We start from the raw sequence: 27,510 nt of genomic DNA, 5'->3' as shown, positions 1-27,510 counted from the left end.
ATGCATCATGTTAACTCATTTAAACTACCCAAGTTTGAAGAGATCAACATCAAAGTATAGATTTATCAATTAGAGCACTCAAATAAGATGTAACACAGCGGAACACTTTAAAAACGTCTAATCCTTACTACAGCCATTACAGATTGATCATAGAACAAAACAGTTCGTCCACCAGAGGGATCTCTGAGCGAGAGGCCAACAACGGCTACCTCTGTATTTTCAACAATGGGGTGACTGTGGTGGTGTAACAATCTAACACACACACACACACACACACACACACACACACACACACACACACACACACACACACACACACACACACACACACACACACACACACACACACACACACACACACACACACACACACACACACACACACACACACACACACACACACACACACACACACACAATTTATAGGAGTGTAATATCATAACTTACATTACTCGTACCTTGAGTGGTGTGTTAAAGTGATAAAGTGTTTTATAATAGTGATGGATAGTGAGAGATTCCAGTGTGTGTTGTGTGTTTGTGTGTGTGTGTGTGTGTGTTGTGTGTGTGTGTGTGTGTGTGTGTGTGTGTGTGTGTGTGCTCCCTAATTTGCTCTCCACTAGATTGTTAGAATGCGTAAACTTTGTCTACGCTTCTCACTGCAGTGACAGATATTCGACTGTGCGGTGCGGCTCTGCTGGGGGGGGGGGGGGGGGGCATTGGGTTAACGCGTAACAGTAATCAGATTACATTTGTCTGTAACGCAGTAATATTACACGTCACTGTTGGTTCAGCAGTAATTACATTACTAAGCACAAAATGATCTTGTTACTTGCGTTACTTTAAGGTCTCCGACTATCTGCATAACGTGAAGACAGAAAGATAAGTCAAACGTGCTGCGGGGTGAGGCCTCGTGAAGAGGGTTGGTGGCTCTGATGTAAATGTTAGCTGGTGACTCCCTTACTCCTCACACACACTCACAATCACACACAGAGACAAAGTATATTATCTACCAGGTAGGGGTCGGTGCTGCAGTTGGAGGTCTGGGGGGAGAGAGGGGGGGCAGTCTGGGGGGGGCAGGACAGGGAACTGCAGGTGCTGACCAGGTCCGGCAGACTGGTGGAGGGGAAGCGCTCAAAACCCACATCTGCCTCCTCCTGCAGGGACACAAAGACAGAAACAGTCAAATGTGTGTAAGATGTTGCTTTCAGTAATGTGTATTCATTATGATACAAATATACTACAATGTATTGCCCGTTTCCAACTGGTACAGTATAAAAATACTATGGCTGCATCATGTTATCACAACAGGAACCCTAAACTACCTGAAACTTTCTCAAGTCTGTCATTATATATTTGTGTTTAATGGTTTCCTGCATGAAATAGGGAGAATGTTTTTTGAAATTGTGACAAAAATGTCTTCCCACCGTTGAGACAAAATACACTTCTTATACAGTTAGCAGCCTCGTGCAGCTGGTGTAACATTTAAGAGTAAGGATGTGGAGTGTTTGTCTTCAGTGAGTCAATTTCTGTCTCCACTTTGTCCAGTGTATTGATTCCAGGGATGTTCCCCAACATTTGCATGGATATCCATTTGGCAGGGACTGAAGGTATATTTATGTGTGTGTGTGTGTGTGTGTTACCCTGCTAGCCACCACCAGCTGCACCAGACCAGACGTGGAGCGGAGGATGCCGACAGCCTCCTGATGAGTGAGCCCCACCAGAGACTGACCGTTAATCATCAGCAGCTCATCACCAGCATGAAGACGCCCGTCCCTGAAACACACACAGTTAGACACACACACTTACATAATACTGTGCATATGTATTTACAACAACCTCAAACTCAAACAGAACTTTTATCACACCACTCATCACAGGTGTCCAATATGTTACAATAGCTTGCACTATTTTATACAACATAACCTGCATCTAGCATTAAGGTAGACATAGTGAGTGTCCATCATGGATTTGTATGGGTAAGTAAGTGTAGTAGCTTGAGTTCTACAAACAAATAAACATCACATCATCAGCATATAGATATGATAGTGCTAAACCTAATAAAAACATAGTATAATTGAATTGTTGTGACGGTATGAATGCTCACTGTACCTGTGAATGGCACCCGCCTTCTCCACGCGGGCGATGATGATGCCATGAGGGGAGCGCTTGGAGCCCCGCCCCCCTGTGATCTGTATGCCGAGGCCCTCCTCCCCCTTCACCATATGCATCTTCCAGATGTGGCTGCCCTCTCTGGGCTACAAAGCAGCACAAAGAAACATACGTCAAACATTATGTCAAATCAGGGTTGTGAGACAAATAATGGATATAGATCATAAAGCGGAAAGAAAATCAACTAGATGAAGTGAGAAGGAATAAATAGAAAAGGCTGAATCTGATGCTCAAGAGTATATATATTAAAGAGGCCCCATTATGCTTTTTGAGGTTTGTCCCTTCCCTGTAGTGTGTTCTAGGTTTCTGTGCATGTAAACGGTCTGCAAAGGATAACATCACTGTGTTCCCTCCAGAGGGAGTTTCTCTCCCACACACTCCCCCCCTGACTGAAACACCTCCATTGGACTCCTTTATTAAATAAGTGACATCGCAATGTAACACTCGCTTCTATTGGCTAGCGCTCCAACTTTTCCTTTTTGAACATTAAAGCATGGAGACATGTCACAGTAGAGATACTAAATACTGATATGAACCTACAAATGAGCAGAATAGGGCCCCTTTACATTTTACGCTCATATAGTATGTCTGTTTTGTTTGGAATATACACATGTCCGTCACCTGGAACCTGTTTTTACTTTCAAATGTGTCATCTTCCATTTAACAGATTCCAGTGTGTGTGTGTGCTGTTTTTCCTGTGTTTCTACTTAGTGCATCTCCAGTACAATGACGGTGCAGAAGTACCTCAGACAACCCCACATCAAAACAACAAAACTGTCCCTTTAACGTCTGCACTTCCACAGCTCAGCTTTGTCAGATATGTTCACGACTTGTAAATGTAAAAGGATTTAAAAGAGAGGTCATCTCCACCGATGCTGGCTGCAGACATTATCATCTCCAATCCCTCTGATGAGAGGATGCACCAGCTGTCTGTCTCAATCCTCTGACGCACATGTTAAACACTATCACTATCCTATTCATGCTATCAGACATCTGGACACACATCTGTGGACCACTGAACACCTGGCTGCTGGACCCAGCTGTTTCTGGCATTTCCATTTTTGTGATAAAGTGTTATGCAATCAGGAGGATTTGTCCCCTACTGACACAGAAGGCGGCGCAGGTCCTGGTCTAGGTCCTGGTCCAGGTCCTGGTCCAGGTCCTGGTCCAGGTCTTGGTCCAGGTCCTGGTCGTCTCAAGCCTTGACTACTGCAACTCCCTCCTGGCTGCTCTACATGCAAGTGCCATCCGACCTCCAAAGCTAATTCAGAATGCAGCAGCCTGACTGGTCTTCAGCCTCCCCAAGTTCTCCCACACTACACCTCTCCTTCACTCCCTTCAGCGGCTGCCAGTCGATGCCAGAATACGCTTCAAGTCAGTGGTGCTGGCCTACCATGCTGTAAAGGGATCTGGTCCATCCTTCATCCAGGACATGGTCAAACCAAACACTCAAGCATGTGCACTTCGCTCTGCATCTGCAAATCGGCTTGCTGCTCCTACACTGTGAAGTGGAACCAGGTACACCCCAACAAAGACACACCTTTTTGCTATCCTGGCCTCCAAATGGCTGAATGAGCTTCTCACTGATATCAGGACAGCAGAGAGTCTACATACAGTATCTTCAGTAGCTAACTGAAGACCCACCTGTTTCGCTTATATCTTGGCGAATAATAATAAGCACTTCAGAGTTTTACTTATGCAGCAGCACTTACAATGATATTGCTTGTTTGTAGTAAATATATCAGCACTATTCAGTGGTGGCCGGCCCATAGGGATGCTAGGGACGCTAGGGGCGCCGCCCCACCTCTTCCCACATTCTAGATTGTCATTAAACATTTTTTTATTTTTAAGCATTTTCTTTTTAATGAACAAGATACATATTATATAGTTGGTGTCAGTTAAATGTATAATCTACGATAAAATATCGATAACATTGTTTTTACGATGTCTAAAGTTACTGATAAGTCACGTGTTTCCTGCTTGGGGCGCAGAAATCTTTGCCCATCGACTCTCGTTATAAGTGGTGCATGTGCAGTCCGCGCCTCTTCAATGCAACAGATAGGAGCAGCTCAGGGCGCACCAAACTGCGCCCAAAGCAGCTGTTGACACCGCCAACAATTTTGGTAGAGCCCCCCCTGGAGAAAAATGCACCAGCCGCCACTGGCACTGTTCTTGTTGTCCTTAGTTTGAATCTTTATGGTTTATTGCACTTATTGTAAGTTGCTTTGGATAAAAGCGTCAGCTAAATGCTATTTAATGTAATATAATGACGACTGTTTGTTGATGGCTTTTTTTTCCTACCTGTAATAATTTGGTTTCTACTTAAACCACTTGTTTTTTTAATTCCTTAAAACAATTGTAGTCATTCAGTACACAAATAGGATGGCTGTATAACTAACACTGATGTGTTCAAACAGCTGTCTCAGGTTCATCTCTGATTGTCACTGATGGCACACTCCAGCCTGTTGTCAGGTGTTACATTCAATACGAGCAAATAAAAGTCAATATACTTTATTTTTACTTATCTGGATATGTTGTAGCCAGTCTGCATTGCTGCTTATTCACCATTAAACACCAGAAGTAAAGTATTTGTTGCATTGAAGTAATTATTTTAATTTGGGGCAAACAGGATTTTATCAGCAGGGAGGCAGGCTGGGAGAAAGAGCTGGGGCCTCTTTCTATCAGCCAATCACATTTGGTGCAGTCCAGCCTTACTTCACCTGTTGTTTAAAATTAAACAATTGTATGTTTTATTGTATGTATTGCTCTAATGACAACGCTATTTCCTAAGTGCTTATACTACATGTACATTATGCCAATATGTGCTCCGAGCCAGCCTACCCCTCAAAGCATCATGTTCCCTGTGTTCTGTTTCACATATATTGCACTAAAGTTAGCCATCTATAAAGTAACTGCAGTAATCTTGTTTACATAAAGTGTGGCGTTAGTGTGTAGATGTGTGTGTGGGGTGTGTATCCAGGGCCAGCAGGAGGAGAGAACACCGCCCTGACTGAGAAGCTTCACCACCAGCAGTTGGTAATGCTACTCTTAGTTGTTATATTCCTCACGTTAACCCCTTTTTGGAAAAAGCACATTAATAAGGCAATAAGGCCCTTATAATATGCATTATATAATAGCAAAACACGTTCATTGTATGATTAAAATCATTTTGATGGAAAGTTAACAAAGTAAAAAAAATAAAGGTATTAGTTGTTTAAAACTCATCTCAATATATTCAACTATTTCCCTACAATGAATAACTGAAACGTTGACTTTAAGTTGAACCTAATATGTTTTATTTCAACTAAATATTATTGCTTTCAACTAACCTAATACAGTTATGTAGAATCTGTTGGCATAATACACTTAAATAAAGTCAATGGTTCAGTTTTTTCAGTGTATTATGGTATTGTTGATAACCTTTAATAATCTTTGTTTGTTGCTTCATTATCTACATACTTAATTTTGCATTTATTAACATTAACTTAACAGTTAATTATGCAGGTCTAAATGGAAAACAATGCCTTATTAAGGGTAATCAATAAAAGCGGAGGTTGTGGTCACGTGGTCACTTATATAATCCTCAGAGTCGCCCTCCTCCTCATCGATGGCTCCTGAACACTTGGACAGCAGAGCCTCTCTCCTATGGGCTTAGATGTGCGTGAACACAAACATCATTTGTGTGTAAATATGTGATTTGTAAATGTAAAACACCATCCACAAATGCATTTAAAAGATTTGCAAACTCACAAATACATTTGCAAATGTAAAACGGATCTGCAAATAAAAAAAGATCTGTGAATACTATAATTCATTTACAAATAAACAAAAGGAATTTGTGAATATCCCTTTAACATTGACAACTTTGGATCAGGCATTTGTGAATCCATTTTGTATTTGTCGATCAAAAATGCGCTTGTGGATCTCAGATCTCTGCTTGTGGATCTCAGATCTCTGCTCGTGGATCTCAGATCTCTGCTCGTGGATCTCAGATCTCTGCTCGTGGATCTCAAATCTCTGCTCGTGGATCTCAAATCTCTGCTCGTGGATCTCAAATCTCTGCTCGTGGATCTCAAATCTCTGCTCGTGGATCTCAGATCTCTGCTCGTGGATCTCAGATCTCTGCTCGTGGATCTCAGATCTCTGCTCGTGGATCTCAAATCTCTGCTTGTGGATCTCAAATCTCTGCTCGTGGATCTCAAATCTCTGCTCGTGGATCTCAAATCTCTGCTTGTGGATCTCAAATCTCTGCTCGTGGATCTCAGATCTCTGCTCGTGGATCTCAGATCTCTGCTCGTGGATCTCAGATCTCTGCTCGTGGATCTCAGATCTCTGCTTGTGGATCTCAGATCTCTGCTCGTGGATATCAAATCTCTGCTCGTGGATCTCAGATCTCTGCTCGTGGATCTCAAATCTCTGCTCGTGGATCTCAAATCTCTGCTCGTGGATCTCAAATCTCTGCTCGTGGATCTCAGATCTCTGCTCGTGGATCTCAAATCTCTGCTCGTGGATCTCAAATCTCTGCTCGTGGATCTCAAATCTCTGCTCGTGGATCTCAAATCTCTGCTCGTGGATCTCAAATCTCTGCTCGTGGATCTCAAAACTTTCCGCCGGTCTCGACCGAAATCTGCTCGTGTCACTCGGTTATTTTCGGAAACCACGTGGCCTGCTGATGACGACATTTACGCATTTCAAGGTTTCAAAGTAACGGTACGTCCACACGGCAGCGTGCATTGAAGCTTGCTGGTGGGCGTGTCTGGAGCGCGACCAACAACCAATCACATTAATCTCCCGCCCCGGACACACAAGCATGCGGTTTGATTGGCCAGAGCTTGTACTGGCATATGATTTGATTGGCTGACGCTTCCGTCGAAGCTTGAAAACACAGCCACCAGCAGCCCTGCACCATCACCCCCACCTGCACAGCAGCCAGCCCTACTGTCTTGGAAGACGGACAAAGACCCTGCCTTTACATTTATAATGAGTAGTTGTTTGAAAAACTTCTGATATTGTAAATAGTAAGATTTTACAGTTTCTTATATTTTTATAAATAGTTGGTTGAAAAAAACATATTTATAATAAATGTTGGTTGACAAAGAGTTCTAATGCTGAATTTGCATTTGTACACATCACACAACCTGTCATATGAAGTCATTATTCAGTCCTGAGGTATCTCAGTCCCTGCTGTGGGGAAAGTAGATTGATAAACAACCATTTTAGTCAAAATCCGAGTTTACACATGTTCATTTTAGACATGAATTACAAATGTATATACAGTGTTAGTCATATATTACACTACTTTTGTGAACCTAAGACTTTGGTAAACCAAATCTAAATCACCAGAAAAATGGATGAATGAAGCTCAGCGCAAGTTCAACCAGGAAGACCTTCTTTTCTCATTCATTTACTATGTCTATGTTATACTCTCTCTCCTCTCAATAAGTGATCGGGGGCGTCACTCTTCAGCTTAACCAATCACTTCGCTCTATTCCCACAAGCCTATCATAGCGCTCCGCTAAACCTTTTAAATCTGCTCTTCCCCCTCTGACAGCTGTCATTTCAGGTGACTCAACGCAACCCTCCTCCACCCCTTTTCACCTCCTGTCACTCAAATCCAGGGTCAAGCTAAGCCACTCCCCTTCAGACCGAACCCAACTATCCATTCACCACCACCAGTGTCTAGACCCCGGGGGGTTTCATCGGTTCTCCCCTCCCGAATGATACTCCTGCACAACGGGGCCTAATCGCCAAAACTCCATTACATTAATTTGTGTATTCCTGGCAATAAATATGTATTCTTACATCAAAACCATCTCTCCTGATTGAACATGAGTAAGTCTGTGTTTTCACAAGAGTTTTGAAGATTTAAAAAAAATGGGATGTCAAATGTTCAGCTTTAGAGCTAATTATCTCATCACACAGTGCTCTAAGGCGAGTGACTTTATACCAAGAACAGAGACTGTCCTGAACGCTTTGATATGTAACACACAGGGTGCCATGTATAACAAGTACATTTAAAAGGTGATTTAAGGAGACATCTAAAAAAGACTCAAGAGGGTTATTGCGCCGTTTTTGTATTACTATAATGAACAGCAATACGTTAGGTGCATTCTTTATCACCATCATGTTATAGTGATACAGTTAGTTTGTGTTAGTGTATTTGTTCAATACAGCATATATCGAGCACCTACATTCGTATGCATTGATGTTGAAGTACTTAGGCTACGCCCCTTTCGGGTCCTGGGGGCTACAGCTGGCAGCGAAGTAGCCCCAGAGATAACTCTTTCTTCATATTTTGTGTGTATTCATTCAAGCGGGTCAAAGTTACAAAGCACTTCACATTTTATTAAGCGGCCTAGTTTTACCTTACCAGTGCAGTGATAAGGTTATCTGTAGAAAAGCACCGTATTTAGGTCAGCCTTCACAGTAAGGCTACATTAAATGTTGTAATATTCATTGTGTATATACACTTTTTTTGTATTTGTATTTATTTATAGAAGGACCATGCATGCAAAAACATTAATCTCCGCAAAGAGAAGAGATGCAATATGCCAGATTATAGCTAATAGCTCATTTCCATCTGTGGTCCTCAGGCAGGTTCATAACAATCAATAAACAAATAATAACATTGCATGATTTGTTTTCCACCTTTTCCCACACATTTCCCAATGGCAGGCAGGCAGGCAGGCAGGCAGGCAGGCAGGCAGGCAGGTAGGCAGGCAGGCAGGCAGGCAGGCAGGCAGGCAGGCAGGCAGGCAGGCAGGCAGGCAGGCAGGCAGGTAGGCAGGCAGGTAGGCAGGCAGGCAGGCAGGCAGGCAGGCAGGCAGGCAGGCAGGCAGGCAGGCAGGCAGGCAGGCAGGCAGGCAGGCAGGCAGGCAGGCAGGTAGGCAGGCAGGTAGGCAGGCAGGCAGGCAGGCAGGCAGGCAGGCAGGCAGGCAGGCAGGCAGGCAGGCAGGCAGGCAGGTAGGCAGGTAGGCAGGCAGGCAGGCAGGCAGGCAGGCAGGCAGGCAGGCAGGCAGGCAGGTAGCCTTACTGTGAAGGCTAACCTAAATACGGTGCTTTTCTACAGATAACTAGGTAACTAATGCCGCGTTTCCACTACACAGCCTCGCTCGGCCCCGCTCGGCCTCCTTTGGCCGCGCCCGGCCTCGTTAGGACCAGCTCACTTTGTGGCGCGTTTCCATTACAGTTTAGGAACCGGGTCAGTATCTATAGTAACAGTGTAGGCGGAGCGACGCTGCTTAAAACTGCCGTGACGTCATCTTCAATGCGACACAACAATGGAGATGTGAAAGCGATCGTTTGCTTGTTTTTTGCTGTGTGGTTTATTATCACAAGAAATAGACAAGAGTTGTTTCGAAAGAGGCGACGTATAGCAAGACGAGGTATAGAAGAAGCTGACGCGAGAGTTCGGGCAGTCCTCCTACGCCGCAGAGACTACAGGACGACTCGAATCACTACTAACTACAATGCTACTTGGTAAGCTAACGTTCGCTAACTAGCAATGTGTTTAGGCTCACGCTCCCTATACGACCAAAGTATTTCAAGTATTTAATTAATTGTAGCTACCACTTTTACGTATTAAAATATGTATGCTTTTGTTTGTGTATTTCAGAAGTTACCGACCGAGCTACCGAGTGGTGGAATGTGATTGTTCCATCTTTCACACACTCAGTGGGTGGAGAACTTCAGGATGCCTGAGGAAAAACCTACGTGTAATACCTAAATATTCATTGTATTGTATTGAACATAAATACATCTTTTCTTTTTCACATACATGTGTTTGTCAAATTATTTAAACCAAAAAAATGTTATCAGAATTGACTATTTAGTAAATATTTGAATTTCAAGCACCAGTACTGCCCCCATAATAATAATCTAATAAATTAAGCAAATATCAAAGCAAACTATAAACATAAATACAAAAGTGTAAAACACAACAGAACTATATTCATAAATGCAAGTGTAAAAAATTGTTAACATGGATGGAGGCTAAAGTATCCACAGCATAAAATAATATGATTATGATGGTTTGTCTGAAAGACACAGCCTCAAGGTTCAAGGTTTTTTATTTTGTCATACGAACATAGCTAGTGTAGTTATGACAATGAACATCTTAGGTCACAGGCTCCTCCAACAGTGCAACACAATAACCCAGATCAACAGAAATATAGTGCAAGTAAATATTAAGCGCTGTGCACCGCTCTCTTTGTATAGGTGTTTTCTTTTGTTCTCTTCTCTTTGAAATATATAAGCAATGTGTTTGAGTCTAGCACAACGAGGGTATTACAATTGAGTAATTTTTCTACATGTATTTATCATGTATTCTTAATACCATTATGTAATGTTATGTTTTAGAGGAGGACCTCAAGCTAGCAAACTCAATTTCAAACAGTATGCAGAGTTGTCCTGCTAAAGAGTTAAAATGTATTATTTAACCAAGTATTTATTCTCTTATTTGCTTTAATTGCAACAGATGATAAAGGTTTCACTGTGATAAGTATTCTCTTAAATCCATAAACCCCTGTACAGTGCTTTGTGGACGATGGTGTTTATGATATTTCTGACTGCAGAGGGACGCCTAGATGATGCCATCTTTCTGTGTGATCGCTGGTGGGTGCAATTATTTATCAACAAGCAATAAGATAAGACATGGCATTGATTCTGCTGTGCCAGTTGCCGTTCCTGCAGGGCCAGATCCTCTCCTCCTCGGTTTGTGCTGTTGATGCAGAGGACGTTGTGTCCTCCTCGCTGTTCCTCCTCGCTAGTCCCAATGTAATCATCTAGAACAGAAACATGACTTGTAAATTCCACAAACTACTGCAGCACAATACTATAAATAGCAACAACAACTATAGAAAAGACAAACTGAACGTAAACAATGGCACATATGGTGTTAGCAAACAATAGCTCTCGCTAATGCTATCTGCCTAGCTAGCCTTCGGGGCTCCATCGGGGTTGTCGAACATAAATGTAAGGATAAAATAGACTTATTTGTTAGAAGTGAGCTTTAAAACAGATAGGGACACAAAGCAGGGACACAAAGCAGGGACACAAAGCTTTCAAGCAAATAACACAGCGTTAGCAAAAACGTACCATGCAGACTCCAGTAACGCCGTTGGAGAGTCCAGTGTCTGTGTAGAGACCTCCTGAAAGACTTTGATATTGCGAGTTGTCCCGTCGAGCACCCGCTGGACCTTATCATCTGCAATATAATGGACGTCGTCACTTCCTCGACCGACCATGGTGTGCTTTTCTTTGCCATTGTTGTAGCTCCTCCGTTAACAAAAATGCTGTTTGTAAAAATGGATTATCTCGCGCGCAGATTGTGACGATTCTCTCCGACCAATCAGCAGCCGAGAGCGTTGACGTCACAAACACAGCCCGGTTGCCTCTGGCCCTGGCCCCACGATTTTATGAGGCCAGAAAAACTGAGAATTAGGACCAGCCGGCCGGTACTAGGCCAAGTGGAAACGCAACCACAAACGGGCCGCTGACGTCACAGCCCTCTTAAACCGGGCTGCGCGCTGTAGTGGAAACGCGGCATAAGGTAAAACTAGGCCGATTAATAAGATGGGAAGTGCTTTGTAACTTTGACCCCCTTGAATGAATACACAATAAAATATGAAGAAAGAGTTGTCTCTACTTCGCTGCCAGCTGTAGCCCCCCGGGACTGGATCTAACGTTCCGCTGTTCATTATAATACAAAAACAGTGCATTAAACAAACCATCATGCTCTTACTTTGAAACCTTGAAATCCGGAAATGTCATCATCAGAAGGCCATCACGTGGTTTCCGAAAAAACCGAGTGACACGAGTAGATTTTAGCCGAGACCGGCGGAAAGTTTGTCTCAAAACTCTGTGTGTGTAAAAAGACGATCCACAAGCAGAGATTTGAGATCCACGAGCAGAGATTTGAGATCCACAAGCAGAGATTTGAGATCCACGAGCAGAGATTTGAGATCCACAAGCAGAGATTTGAGATCCACGAGCAGAGATTTGAGATCCACGAGCAGAGATTTGAGATCCACGAGCAGAGATTTGAGATCCACGAGCAGAGATCTGAGATCCACGAGCAGAGATTTGAGATCCACGAGCAGAGATTTGAGATCCACAAGCAGAGATTTGAGATCCACAAGCAGAGATTTGAGATCCACGAGCAGAGATTTGAGATCCACGAGCAGAGATTTGAGATCCACGAGCAGAGATTTGAGATCCACAAGCAGATTTTTGGTCGACAAATACAAAATGGATTCACAAATGCCTGATTGAAAGTTGTCAATGTTAAAGAGATATTCACAGATCTTTTTTTTATTTGTGAAAATATTTAGCCTATTTGCAGATCTGTTTTACATTTGAACATTTATTTGTGAGTTTGCAAATCTTTTAAATGCATTTGTGGATGGTGTTTTACATTTACAAATCACATATTTACACACAAATTATTTTTATGTTCACACAAATATCTACTGTATGAGACAAATCTAAGCCCATGGCTTCATTAGCATAGACGCTATAAGCTAGTAGAGTTAGGTTTAACATGAGGAGGGGATGGAGGAGCCCACAAAGGGTCTTCAACAGCACTTTGTTAACAACTGTATTGATTCATTTAGGTCAACACAGGTGAGAAAAAATATTTGACAGAACAGTTAAATCAATACAGAAAGCAAATAATGACATGAATTGCCTCATTACTCTCAGAAAGATTGTTTTAAAAAATAAAAACATATGTTTCAGAGCAACAGTTTACGTCTATTATTACATGGATGACCGTACAGCTGGTTTATGTGACTGTAATTTAAGACTTTAAATGTCTCGGAGTGTACCACTCAGGGTTTGTTGGTCATTGTAATATACAACTCGTTGTTTCATGCTGTTTCAGGTTTGAAGTGCTGAGTCAGCCATAAAGGTTACTAACTCTACACATTTAGAATAGCAAAAGCAGTTGGTTGGATCCACTATGATATTTTGTACAGATAATAATCTTAGTCCCCGCAGGATGAACCCTACTGACCATCATGACGTTGGCATTTGTGGCTTTCAGTCAAATGTCTCAACAAGATATCTACAATCATGTCCCATTTGAAAGAGTTGCAATGATTTTGGTTAGATTTTCCGCACCACATCAACATTGTTAAGTGTCCAATACTTTGGTTTATGAACAAAAAGTTCTTTAATTCCAAATAAAATCTCTTTCACAAAGACTGTCAATATATGTGCACTGCAGTCGTGACGCATTTTTAAATTGCTGCTACCATTTTTTTTAGCCATGGTTGTGTACTTAATTGTCTTCATTTTTATTTAGTTACTAATGTCTGCTTTTCTTTTTTATTATTGCATTCCTTTTTTTTACCTGCTATGCCACTTTTGCTGTAACACTGTACATTTGGACACTGGCACTAATGAGGAATTCTGATTCTGATGATGTGTCAGAGTTAGGAATGAATCTCTTTTATTTGGTGGCAATAGGCTACAATAGCATCAACCACAGCATAGGGGTCACAGTTATTATTCATTATGTAGAGCAGTCTCTATGAGCAGGCAGCGATCTGGAACCATATCACACATCCTGTATCCTCTCCTTCCTCACTTCCTGCTACCTCCTACTAACAGACTGACATACAGTAAGGAGTGATGGTGCACTAGATGATCATTCAAATGTTATCTCTACTCTCCGTCTTTCATGTCAAGTCACCCACCCTTTTAAAACACGTATTACCCCTCCTGACTGAAAATCAGCTGTAGATCTAGATATAATTCAAGATTTCAAAGGTTTAATATCACATACACAACTACAGTGTGGTCGTTAATCTAGTAGTTATACAAGACGTACAAAATATTGCAAGCTCAGGAGTTTAGCAGTGTTATGGCCTGTGGGAATAAACTGTCCCTGAGTCTGGTGGTCTCACCACATTCTAATAGAAAAGATGTACAAAGTTAGCTTTTTTAAATAAATGTTGTTATTGAAGTAGGAATTGAAATCCAAGTAAAGTCTGTTAAATACTGTGTATAGAATGAATTCATAATGAAGTTCGGCTACACACTGCACTCCTGTTTATATATCCATGCCTCTCTTTTTTCTCCCAACACGAAGCTGTGTATTTTTGAGTGAATGCATTTGATTGCTCAACTTTCCGTTTCATTTTCCTTGCTTAAGATGATTTGTTCAAAATAACAAATGTAGAATAGAATCCTTTGACTTCAGAGTTCTGTGACAGCAGTGGGTCTGACCCCGGTTTGGGGGGTAAAGGATTACATGTAAAGAGATCACGTAAGCAGGATACCAAAAAAAAGGAACTGTTATGGCAGAATCCTTATTACAGCGTGTTTCTCGCTTATTTATTAAGGTAACACAGGTCAGAGAGGCTCCATTGCCTCTTCCGCAATTATCAGCAGATGTACCCATGTTAAAGCTCCCATGTCATGCTTTTCCGGTTATTACCCGTCCCCTTGTGTGTTATGAAGGTTTTTATGCATGTAAACGGTGTGCAGAGTCAAAACCCTCAAAGTACACCCTGTAGCGAGTAAAACTCTAACACAGAAAATACCTCCCCAAAACGCCTCGTTGGAGATACGTCACTGCCCATTTGATTCTTCCGGGTACCGCCTGATGTCATGCGGTACCCGGAACGAAATGGACCAATCCCGAAGAGCTATGGCCACACCAGCAGTGGCGTGTTCCTCCTCCAGAGGTTCGATGAACCGGCATTTCACAGACGAAAGCTTCCAAAAACATTGCCCAGTTTGAGGCCGGATATGCACAGCTTGTTTGGACCGTTTGGAGCAGGGGAAGATCTGGGTATACAACCTGTAAGTTTGCATTGTTATTTGTGTATTTATCAAACAAGACTGTTTAAATGTGTAAACTGTGTTGGACTGCTAAGCCATTGACACAGTGCTAACTGTGCTAACTAAGTTGCTAGAGTTTCCATATATCAACTCTAATATCAGCAGATGGCCTTGCATACATGTATCTCATAGCAGGAGAATGTCTGCATTCACACACAAAATACCTATTGACAGTATACTGCGGGTGATTTGCCGGTCAGTCGCGAAACGTAATTACATTATAGCTGGCGTAGCGATCTAACACACGGAGCTTGAGCTAGTTTTGGTCAGAAAAACATTTTTGTGATGCTACGTTGCTAGCGTTTAAATATATCAACTACAATGTCAGCAGATGGCCTTACATGTTTGTCATGGCAGGAGAATGTCTGCAGTCACACACACGGAATACTCATACAGTATACTCCGGTTTACCGTACATTGTGACCGTACATATACTGCATGTAGCTAACGAGGCTAGCTGTATGCTAGCGCAAAACAATGTATTCATGCAAGTTACATTGTATGGTAGCAGAATACCCGTATACGATTGCAATTATAAACACGTTATTGCTAGCCTAATATGAACCACTAGCTTTTGTTCATAGTAGTTTTATTACACTGCATTATAGTTGCCTTTCCTCCAAGCTAACGTTCATATCGTGTTAGCTACCAAGGTAAACAAAGCTAGGTTAGCATATTAGCAGGCAAGCTGTTCATTACACAACTACTACTAACGAATCTAAAACAACTAAGTTTCTCTAATATTTTGTGATTTGCATTTGATTTCGTCCAGCCAGATCCTGGCGGACAATCCATGACGGGGAAGGGATTCTACTACTACTGAGGCGTCGTGCTAAAAGGCACCGCACCGCACCGGCTGTGCGCAGGCAAGAGGAGGAGGAATGGATGATATACCGTGTATATATGTATATTTATGTTCATTTTGTACATTTCTAAAAATAAAGTTTAATGGAAATACTTAGTAGGCCTATCCTTTCTTCCCTGAATTCATATATAGCAAACCATGATTTGATTTCTCATCAAACAGTAGTAGTTTATAACGGGTAAAAATAACTTACTCTTTGTTATGAGCGGCTCGTAGGCCACAACGGAAAGACAAGGAGACATACACGAGTTTACAAAACCACGGCACATTTATTGTGGTAAATGCAAAGATAGGTGGTTGAGAGGATCGCAGAGTTAGTCTTCCTGCAGCCGCTTTGGAGAGAGACTGGGGCCGTAGTGTCCGGAGGTGTCCGTGATCGTGCTGATTAGCTTCTTCAGCTCCACCCCATCGTAAGACAAAGGCCCTGGGGCCGTCACACTCTTCTATAACAACAGTTAAAAATATATATGTATATAAAATATACCGCTGTACCGACGCCATGATAAGACTGATGTTACGCTGAGAGCAGCCGGGAAAAGCACTGACATGGGCGCAGCCTCTCTGGTGGTTGACTAATCAGAACGAGTGGCCGAGCTGACCAATCGGAGCACACTAGGCTCACAGGGAGGGGGGGGCAAGAGCTCCAACGAGTCGTTTAGTGGAGAAAGTGAATACTGCTGAATACACATGCTTGACAGAGATGCTGTATGCGAAACCAATGTGAGTTTGGAAAATTGCACAGTATAAATCTATTTTAGTATACCTCAACAATGTAATTATGATCAGTGGAAATGGCCATGACATGGGCCCTTTAAGTAAATTGGCAAAGGTCAGAGGAAGTCCAAGGGAGGTCTTCCTCAGATATAATACAGTTAATTAAAGTCTAAAGGCCCGGACACACCAAGCTGACACCAAAGAACTGACACAGACGGACCCCCGACTGTTGTGTCGCGTCGTGTCTCTGTGTCTTGGCCATGTGTCGCACTGGAACACACCGCAAAGACTTCAGCCGACGGCCAAGAAGCACGTACGAACTGCGCATGCGTGAGTGGCAATAACTCTCCTTACCAGCAGGCGGCGGTAGTGTGTATTCGTCATTCAAAAGAGGCAACAACCGGAAGACAGACTGCGTGATAACCGAGAGAAGAAGAACAGACTGCGTGATATAAACAAACAACAAATAGCATGTGCGTTCCATTTTCACTCTACAGCGAGAAGCTCATGGGGCTTTCCCCAACCTGTGTCGAGAGCTGGAGTTAAATGAAATCTCAGATTGGCCTTCTTAATCGTTTGTTTGGGCCCCTCACTTCCGTTTCGCTTCTCATGCACTGATTCGCTAGCTGAACAGCCAATCAGAGTGATTTATTTTGCCGACAGCCTTTGGCCGACTGCCCACCGATTCGACATGACATGTTGAATCGGTGGGTTTTCGGCCGAAAAGGTGTCGGCACGGCTGAAAAGACACGACGGTGCGGGACACACCAATCTGAGTATGGCGTGTCGACGCTCATCGTTGGCCTGACGCCCATCGACGGCCAAAATCGTCTTGGTGTGTCCGGGCCTTTAAGTTAGTGGTTCATATCCAGCATGCATATCCAGAATGCATTAGCTACAGTGGCGAGCCGTCAGGGCCCTCTAGGCCCTCTGTGAGGGCCTAAGATATTCTAAAAAATAATATTTAAAAACATTTAAAAAATATATATATTTTTTAAATATATATTTTTTTAATATTATTTTTGTTATATTTTTCATTAGTTTTACCGAAAAAAAACTTGATTTAATTGTATTTAAAATAACATTTCCAAAGAAATAAATCCTTCGAATCTGCCTGTTCAGTCTCTGTTGAATGTGAAGGGTTACATGAAAGAAGCTCGTCGGGCCCTCTCTGCGATTCACAGAGGGCCCGCTATAGTAACTGAACGAGAGAGTAATGTCAAATGACAGTACAATTGACCAATCATATCTTCCCTCTAAATGGGTGGGTTTTATTATCGCGGACTTTATGACAAGTTCCGCCCGCTGTGAAACTTTTCTTGTTTCCATAGCAACAACAACTTCCTGTCAACAGCGTGAACTCGCCTTCAAAATAAAAGCATGCCAAATTACACTTAAGACATACAACTGCAAACGAAAGTAACAAACACAATGCAATATCATTTTCAATGTCAAAGAACACAAATGGGGTTCCCAGGTGTTGTTTTGTGTGGTAGAGGGTCGCTGTCATTGATGCGTTTTGCACCCTGGGCCGTTGTTTTGATATTCCGCTGAAGTATACGCTGTGACGTAATAACTATTTTTTTTTCTTTTTTTCGAGGGAATTGGTGGGGGTCAGAGGGCCTAGGTATAAAGCTCACGGCTCGCCACTGATTAGCTAAGAAACGATAAGGATGTTGGTGTGTTAGTTAATGTAAAGAAAAGTGTGTGCGTTCATGTGCAGACGTACATGGTTTTGTTAATTGGATCATTCATATCCTGCAAGACTCCTAAAGACGTCATGAGATAATGACCTTTCTACATCTGGAACATGTCCAAGTTTAGGAGACCTGACAATGTGTGTGCGTTAAACATGGTTAGGGAAAATGTTCGTGTGTCATTTGGAAAACCTATATCTGCCCTCTGTTTCTGGTATTCGTGGGGCATTTCCACGATTGACTGCAGTGGCAGGAGATGTTGTACTCCAAGATTATTATTGTTGTTGCGCGACTGAATAATAATTAATCCCAACCATGTCTGTGTTTGTGTTTTATTGATCTCTCTCTGTGTTAACATTTAAGGTTGGTGAGCCATAAATTGCACTAACAATACGATTACAAATACATTCTAAAAATAGGTGATAAGATTACTGTTACATTAAAAACAAATTGAGATTACTATCTGGATTACAGTGTCACAATACATTTTAAAATAAAGATATATACTGAATGAATATTCTTTATGGCTACTTTAAATACATTTCTTTAATAATGCAATAGGTGGAAACCTGATTTATTAAACACAAATACAGTCTATGCTTCTGATTCATGTATTAAGCTTAGCAGCATTTGTAAACTATTACTGTTTCACATTTTTTATTTCTACTTTTCTGAGGTTACATACAGTTAATTAAAAACATTTTATTGTTATTTATTTTCTAACACTTTTGATTTGCAATGCATTTGATATTGAGGTAACACAAAAGTAACAGAAAGTAATCAGGCTATATTACTTTTTATATTTTTGACATGTAGCGAGTTATTGTAACGGATTACATTTTAAAGTGCCCCCCCCAGCCCTTACCTGGCCTGACGGCTCGCTGCTGAAGGAGTCCATCTTGTATTCTAACAGCTGACTGTGACAGCGTGCCGGCAGCGTGGCCGTGCCTCTATGGAGCCGCTGAGGAACACTTCTGATGTCAGGGCTTTCCTCTGTGGGTGTGTGGGGGGGGGGGGATGCACCCTGAGTCCTCTCCTGGAGGACTGAGCCCTGCATCAGGGGGGGCCGAGGAGCCGTTGTAACAGCTCTGCAGGTCTGAGTCCGTGCTGCCCCTGAAGGACGATCTCGATATGACTCCAAACTTGCGTGTGCGTTTGCAGTTGGCGGGGCCCTCAGGGGGCTCCGGGGCCCCCCCCGGCCTGCTGCTGGTCCTCACAACTGTCACTGCTCACAGTACTGATGCTGCCATTACAGGGAGGGGGGGGGGCCTTTCGCTTAACTCGCCTCAGCATAATCAGGTAGATACAGCCTCCATTCCAGCACTGCTCCGCCAGGTAACTGTGGAAAATAAACATGGATAATGCCGTCATTACATCCAGGATCAAATAATCCTCACAGTAATCTCTTCTGGCATTCTGTACAGGTTTTATATTGCATAACATTCGACAGTGTGAACCTGCGTGATACCTATTGTACAGGACGTCTACATGACATCAACTACTCTCTCTAACCATCTCTACTATTTTAGAAATGTTTCTGTGCTATGGACAAAATACATAATATACATACAAAACTGGTATTTCCTAATGCTGCAGCTTTACATTAAAAGCATTCAATTGACTTTTATCATAACATGTTAACAGGATATCCAATGTGGTTGTCTGTGAGCTTGACAATGACCGCAATCACTCATGTAAAAATAATCTACAAACACTTCCTGACAGCACTGGGTCCACGCTAGCGAGTATACACCGTTTTCTGAACTTCTTCCTCCCGACCAGCGACGTGCAGTCAGGGGAGGCAGGGGAGGCAAAGCCTCACCTGCCATACTCCAATGTAACGGAAAAACAACAAAAGAAAAACTAAATAGTAATAATAATAAAATGTATGGAGCTAATTTCCTGCCATAACTCCACAAACAAACTAAAAAGGTTTTACAAATGCCTTATGATTCACTAACAAACACAATGTGGTTTACAAATACAAAACACCATCTACAAACTAATGAATTTAGTTTTGCAAAGAAAAAACGTATCTATCAAACAAACACATAACATTTTTCTAATAAATCATGTTTCAGAGACAAATTCAGCTTAGGTTTTACAAGTACACAACTTTTTTTTACAAGTGCACAAATTTGTTTTACAACTACAACACTTTTTTTTACAAGTACAAAACTTGTTTTACAACTACAAAACTTTTTCTTCTCACGGCGGAATATTACTGCCAAAAGTCACGTGACTCACTCACGTGACTTTTGGCAGTAATATTCCGCCGTGGTTGTGCTCATACACACTCACACATGCTCACTCACACATGCTCCACGGCAGCAGGGGGCACTACTGAGTCCATTGGGAAGGCGGGAGGTTGAGCAGAGCATGGAACAGCCTGATGACAGCGGTGTTCTATTTCGTATATGGCTTCGCCCTCTAAGGCTATCGCTATTGGGTAATCCCCCTGCGCACCCGCGCAGCACTGAAAACACTTGTAGTCCACGCCCGCCCGCAAGGTGGGCCCCACCCACGGGCTCCCTTCCGGTATAAATAGGAAGGGGACCCGACAACCTGCTCCCTCTTTTTCTTCAGCACCCCGAGTTACTGAAGCACTGAGATGTATATCCGAGAAACCATGAGCAACGATTGTGTAAGAGATTGTCCCTCATGTGGAACCGGATATATTTTTAGTTATGATCGGCACACTGAATGCGAATTCTGTCTGGGGCCAGAGCACGCGTACGCGGCTCTCAGCCAGCAGATCGCATGCCAGCACTGTGCCTATCTCCCCTCGGCCGACAGGAAGCGTAGAGCGGACGCTCTCGCTGCTGCGACCGAGGAGGACGATTCGTCCTCCTGGAGCCGAAACGTGCCCCTGGAGCCGAGTGCCGGGCAGGAGTCGGACGACTCCTACCCCATCTCCCTCCACGGTTCACCGTATGGTTCTCCCCTCCCTCCTCTCCCCCGGACGGGGGAGACAGAGTCGGAGCAGGGTGTCGACTTGGCCGAGCACGCGGTCCCCTTCTCCGCCACCACGTACCAGGAGGGGGCGGCGGCAAACCCGAGGACTCTCAAGGCCCCGGTGTCCACGTTTGTTCCCCTCACCAAGGTGGAGGGTTTTACAGACAAGGGATTCCCAGCCACCCCTTCGCTGGAGCCGGGCCTGACGGCGTTTTTTGGGGTAAGGCAGGCCAACATGATCGCCGGACGGCGCCCTACGTTGGCCTCCCCCAGAGACCAGTATGTTGCCCGCCAGGCCGACCGGGTGCACCAGTGTGCCTTTCAGGCGTCGGCGGCGGCAAACAACATCGCGCTGCTGTCCAATTCGGTGGTGACGCTGGTGGAGCGGTCCACCACCTTGGCCGCTGACGAAGCGGAAGAAATCGCCAAGGCTGCCAGCACGGTGCTCACACTGTGTGCGTCTGTTGCTGTCTCCCAGGCCAGAATCGCCGCGTGGGTGACGCAAATCCAGCGCCGCCTCTGGCTGCAGCAGGCGTCCGTTACGGAAACGGCCAGAAAAGTGCTGCTGGATGCTCCAATCAGCCCGGACGGGCTGTTCGGACCCCAGTTCCACGCCATGGTGGAATCCATGAAGGCGGCTGCGGAACAGGCGGACGACATCCGCCAGCACATCAGCTGGCTCCAGCCTGCTGGGCGGCACCAACACCCGCAGCAGCCGCAGCAGCCGCAGCGCCCAACCCGGCCACGGCGGCAGGCGGAGAGATACCAACCGCAACCGCGGCGTCAGCGCCCGTCGGCGGCGGCAGGGGCTCCGCCGCGCGTCTCCGCTCCCCCGCCACCCGAGAGACGGAGGGGTCTCTCGGCGGTGAGCCAACGGGGAGGGGGGCACTCCCGCTCTGTATCCGCTCCACGTGAGCCTCCAAAAAAACAGAGCCGCCGTTGACGTGTTGGGGGGGGATAGTGAGACTAATAAAATGGGTTCATTTTTCAACTTTTGGTCTGAGTCATCAGTATCATCAAGTGTTTCTCACATATCCTCCACTCTGTGTAAACCAGCTGTCTATAACCTATCGGTTAGTAGCCAGCAGGGTTCGTTGCAAAAACCTGCACTTTTTTAATCTATCGATTAATAAACTGCAGAGTTCGCCAAACTAAGCCAGCTGCCACCAATCTGTTGATTAGTAGGCAGCAGGGCTCGCTGCAGAAACCTGCTGGTTTTAACCTATCGGTTAATAAACCGCAGAGTTCGCGACATTTCTCTGTCCGAGATACGTCTCCTACACACGGTCATAATAAATCCATGAGCGCCGTTATAACGCCTCATGTGGTTAACACTGTCTCCATTCATCCCCTGAGCGTGTACACGCCTCATGATGAGAGCCAGAGTGAAACGCAACGTGTGGAGGCTCCCTCACAGCCCTTTCGCGTCAGGCCCACCTTGGGTTGCCTCACAGGCAGCGGCGGCAAGGGCTCTGACGTGGCTCGTTGCCAAGACGACCACAACACATCTCGACCATGTGCGCCCACTCTCAGAGAATTTCTCAGAGTGGCAGCGCGTGTGTCTGATGGTCAGATGGATGAGCAGGCTGATCAGCAGAGGGTACACCCTGCAGTTCGCCTCCCCCCCCCCCACAGTTCAATGGGATACAGGAAACACTCCTGTCATCCCAAGAACAGTGTCTTGCGAAAAGCTGCCACCAATCTGTTGATTAGTAGGCAGCAGGGCTCGCTGCAGAAGCCTGCTGGTTTTAACCTATCGGTTAATAAACCGCAGAGCTCGCGGCATTCCTCTGTCCGAGATACGTCTCCTACACACGGTCATAATAAACCCATGAGCGCCGTTATAACGCCTCATGTGGTCAACACTGCATACATCTCCATTCATCCCGTGAGCGTCTACACGCTTCATGATGAGAGCCAGAGTGAAACGCAGCGTGTGGAGGCTCCCTCACAGCCCTTTCGCTTCAGATCCACCTTGGGTTGCCTCAAGATGAGCAGGCTGATCAGCAGAGGGTACACCCTGCAGTTCGCCTCCCCCCCCCCCCCCCCCCACAGTTCAAGGGGATACAGGAAACACTCCTGTCATCCCAAGAACAGTGTCTTGCGCTCCAAGCAGAGCTGCGGGAACTCCTGTTGAAAGAGGCTATTTCCAGGGTTCCTCAAGGGGAAGAAAATCAGGGGTATTACTCCCGCTATTTTTTTGTCCCGAAAAAGACAGGGGGGATGAGATCCATCCTTGATCTGTCAGTATTCCCATGCTGACGATCAAACAGGTGCTGGAATGTGTTCACCAGGACGACTGGTTCAATTCCACCTGAAGGATGATGCATATACTTCCATACCCACCATCCCGAAACACAGGAAATTCCTGCGTTTCTCTTTTTAGGAAATATCAGACCAGACAATCGTCTGCTGTTTGGATATTCCCTGGCTCCTCGCATTTTGTGTAGAGAAGGCTGGAGCCACTACACAGAGAGGAGGGATGAGAATGAGGTTTTTTCTCTGGACGACCTACTGTTTGCTGGGTTCGATCCAGCTGAGGAAGTCGCTTTACAGACGTTACATCTCGTATCGCATCTGTCAAAGCCTGGGTTTCATAATGAATTTGGAGAAAAGCTGCCCTCTTCCCTCTCAGACATTCATTTATCTGGGTGTGGAATTAAACTCAGCCACCAGAGCGCGCTCTTGCGGCAGCGAGTGGAGGAACTGCAGCGAGATCTCCTCCGGCGTGTCTAAAACCCGCACAGCCCTCTCCGTGACGCAGCTGCTTGGCATTCGCATCAGCTGGTCACGCGGTGATCCCCATGGGTCTCCCCCACAGGAGGAGACTCCAGAGGTGGGTCATTCGCTGCAGAAGCCTGCTGTTTTAACCTATTGGGTTATAAACTGCATAGCTCGCGGCATTCCTCTGTTCAGATATGCCTCCTACAGAGCACGGTCATGACGACCATTACAGCATATCTCAGAGAAGCCTCTCCAACGGGGGAGTGAGACCCATCCTTGATCTATCAGTATTCCCATGCTGACGATCAAACAGGTGCTGGAATGTGTTCACCAGGACGACTGGTTCACTTCCACCTGAAGGATGATGTATATACTTCCATATCCACCATCCCGAAACACAGGGAATTCCTGCGTTTCTCTTTCAGGGAATATCAGACCAGACAATCGTCTGCTGTTTGGATGTTCCCTGGCTCCTCGCATTTTGTGTAGAGAAGGCTGGAGCCACTACACGGAGAGGAGGGATGAGAATGAGGTTTTTTTCTCTGGACGACCTGCTGTTTGAGGTTCGATCCAGCATGAGGAAGTCGCTTTACAGACGTTACATCTCATATCGCATCTGTCAAAGCTCAAAGATCCCCATGGGTCTCCCCCACAGGAGGAGACTCCAGAGGTAGGTCATTCGCTGCAGAAAGCCTGCTGTTTTAACCTATTGGTTTATAAACTGCATAGCTCGCTCGAGTTGTCCTCTTCCCCCCCAGACATTCATTTATCTGCGAGTGGAATAAAACTCAGCAACAGAGTGCGGCTCTCGCTGCAGCGAGTGGAGGAACTGACAGCTCCCTATCCAGCGTGTCACATCCCACAGCGTGGTGACAGCCCTCTCCGTGATACAGCTGCTCAGCATGACGTCAGCTGATCACGTGGGGATTCCCCGGGGTCTCCCCCACAGGAGGGGTCTCCAGAGGTGGTTCATTCGCCCACGCACCGACCCCGTGCGTGAGGGGTAAATGTGCTGGAGCTGTTCTCCGGGTTGGGAAGTATTCCAGCACTTCGCCCCGTTGCTGTACAATCAAACATGTGTTGATTCGCCCAGCCAACAGGCCATGGCAGCCTACCTCAATCGCCAGGGAAGACAGCCGTTTATGCTAAACCGGCTTCATGCCTAAGGCTAGGGTCATCACAAACTTTTTTAGGTCAAGAGTGATCACCCTGGCTGGCTTCTTTCCCCCTCCTCAAAGCCAGAGGAATGTTCCTCCTCCACAGCTTTGCACGGAGGAATGTCAGTGGAAGACATTTGCACAGTTGCATATTGGTCTTCTCCCTGTTCATTATTCAATTTTATTTGAGGGATGTCCCATTCCGCTCTGACACACCCTTTGCTGAGTGTCCTGTCAGAGTGAGTGACGTCAGGGATCCAGCTGTGCGCCTCTCTCCTGCCTCGGCACACGGAGAGTGGCCTGTATTTCCCTCTTATGAGAGGGACATCCCCCTTTTTTTCCCCTGACACATTTCGTACGGAATGTCTTGTCAGAGTGTGTGATGTTGGGGACCCAGCTGTGCGCTCTTCTGCCTGTCTGCACACAGAGAGCTGCTATTCCCCCTCCTTCTGTCACTGGGCAAAGTGTGACTTTCGTCTCTACTTTCTCACAGCGGACGGGTATGTATTATTCCCAGCCTTCGTCCTCTCATGGTAAATATTCATGTTATGATATATTCCAGGGACTGTGATGCGCCATTCGCATGGCGCAATAGGCTTGGGTTATTATCTGAGCAGGTGTGGTTGTGCTTCTTGTACCGGGGCGACCCAGTGGGGCGCAGACTACATCTTGCTTCGCCCTTAACCCAATAGCGATAGCCTTAGAGGGCGAAGCCATATACGAAATAGAACTGAAGTTACCTACTGTAACTCCAGCTTCTATGAGTATTGGCGTAGCCCTCTAAGTTCTGGGCCCCACTGGCTCCACGAATAGCTGAAGAAAAGGTTTTTGTGTGGGAGCAGGTTGTCGGGTCCCCTTCCTATTTATACCGGAAGGGAGCCCGTGGGTGGGGCCCACCTTGCGGGCGGGCGTGGACTACAAGTGTTTTCAGTGCTGCGCGGGTGCGCAGGGGGATTACCCAATAGCGATAGCCTTAGAGGGCTACGCCAATACTCATAGAAGCTGGAGTTACAGTAGGTAACTTCAGTTTCTAGCGATCCAGCATCTTAATTTAGCGATCACAACGAAAACAGCCAAGACACATATTGAGCCCAGAAAATGAATGTTCTTAGGGCTGTAAATATAATAAGCCTTTGTCTAAAATAGACAACATTGTAACTAAGGAGATTTAAACTATACAGCGATTCTGCACTCGGTCAATCAGCTGCTCTTCATTTTCTTTCCTGCTATATTCAATGAGTGATACAAATATTTTTTACCATACGTTCTGAATAAAACTGATACTGTTGGACTCGGTACTAGTTGACTGCTACCAGAAATAAAAGGAAGTGCTTTACTGTGTACTTTGTGAGTAATCCTCTGTCAGAGTCCCCTCCATAGTACATAATGCATGTTTTTTGCTATCTTTGATGAATGATAAAAGGGTCATTCCAGAATTGGAGGACAATTTAGACACCAACATTTTTGAAAAATGAACCTTTCATTTGATTATTTTTTGTTATGTATTTAGGAAAAACAGATAATAAACCATAAAAAAAAGTGATTTGCCCAGCTAAGGCATCAAATGTATATTTTCCAATGGAGAATTAACCCTGTTACTCTAATTATAGTAACAGGGTTGCAAGTAACAGGGTTGAAAATCAATGCTAATTTTAGCTTTTACCTCAGGAATTAATGCTAGCTGCACAATGTAATGCTATTGTCAAGGAATGGACACACTTAGATATTTAACTAAAGAAAGATACATTTGAAATTAATTTGTTTTTGTCTCATAATTTGAGTAACAGGGTTGCGTTTGTATGAGTGCCACACTCCTTCAAGAGTGACAAGATTGGAAATATATTACAAATAAAAGAGAGGACTTAGTTTTGGTCTACCCATGGTAGTAGCACATGGCTTGCTGATGTCCTTTCCACTGTGTCATGCGACAAACAGTTTTTTCACTTCCTCTGCCAAGCTAAAAAGGTTTCGGTAACAGGGTTGCGCGCATGTTGAGGGACACACCTTCTGTGCAAAATTACTGTTATTTAAAATGTGTTTATGATTTAACAAATTGATTTTACCATTACAAGACACATATATCAATAGAATAATACCAAAAAAGTAAATAAAAACCCTATTTTAAATGTTATATTTGACATGCAAGTTGGTCACCAAGAAGCTGGGACAAGAGAAAAGGGCAATTTTAGGGGGTGTTCGAGAGCTATTTGATATTTTAAATAATATTTTGAAACCACTTTTTCTACAAATGTATATGCATCTTGTCTCAAGACAAGTATATTTAACACAACAAGTGCATGTCTTAGCTTTTTGGGCATGGATTATTAGATTTTTTATATGGGGGACATGAAATGTCCTCCAATTCTGGAATGACCCAAAA

At 44.4% G+C, this 27,510-nt stretch overlaps 1 protein-coding gene across 1 annotated transcript in view; it reads right to left on the bottom strand.

The window, feature by feature from the left end:
- Positions 1-27,510, bottom strand: part of pdzd2 (PDZ domain containing 2) — a 111,394-nt gene that overhangs the window by 30,405 nt on the left and 53,479 nt on the right. Inside the window, 6 exon segments of the mRNA XM_034118627.1 lie at positions 1,011-1,154; positions 1,641-1,773; positions 2,110-2,255; positions 19,160-19,309; positions 19,311-19,490; positions 19,492-19,633. Coding sequence (XP_033974518.1) covers positions 1,011-1,154; positions 1,641-1,773; positions 2,110-2,255; positions 19,160-19,309; positions 19,311-19,490; positions 19,492-19,633 — 895 coding nt within the window.

This window comes from Trematomus bernacchii, unplaced genomic scaffold (genome assembly GCF_902827165.1).
Source record: "Trematomus bernacchii unplaced genomic scaffold, fTreBer1.1, whole genome shotgun sequence".
Taxonomy (NCBI): Eukaryota; Metazoa; Chordata; class Actinopteri; order Perciformes; family Nototheniidae; genus Trematomus; species Trematomus bernacchii.
This window is presented reverse-complemented; position numbering and strand designations above follow the sequence as displayed.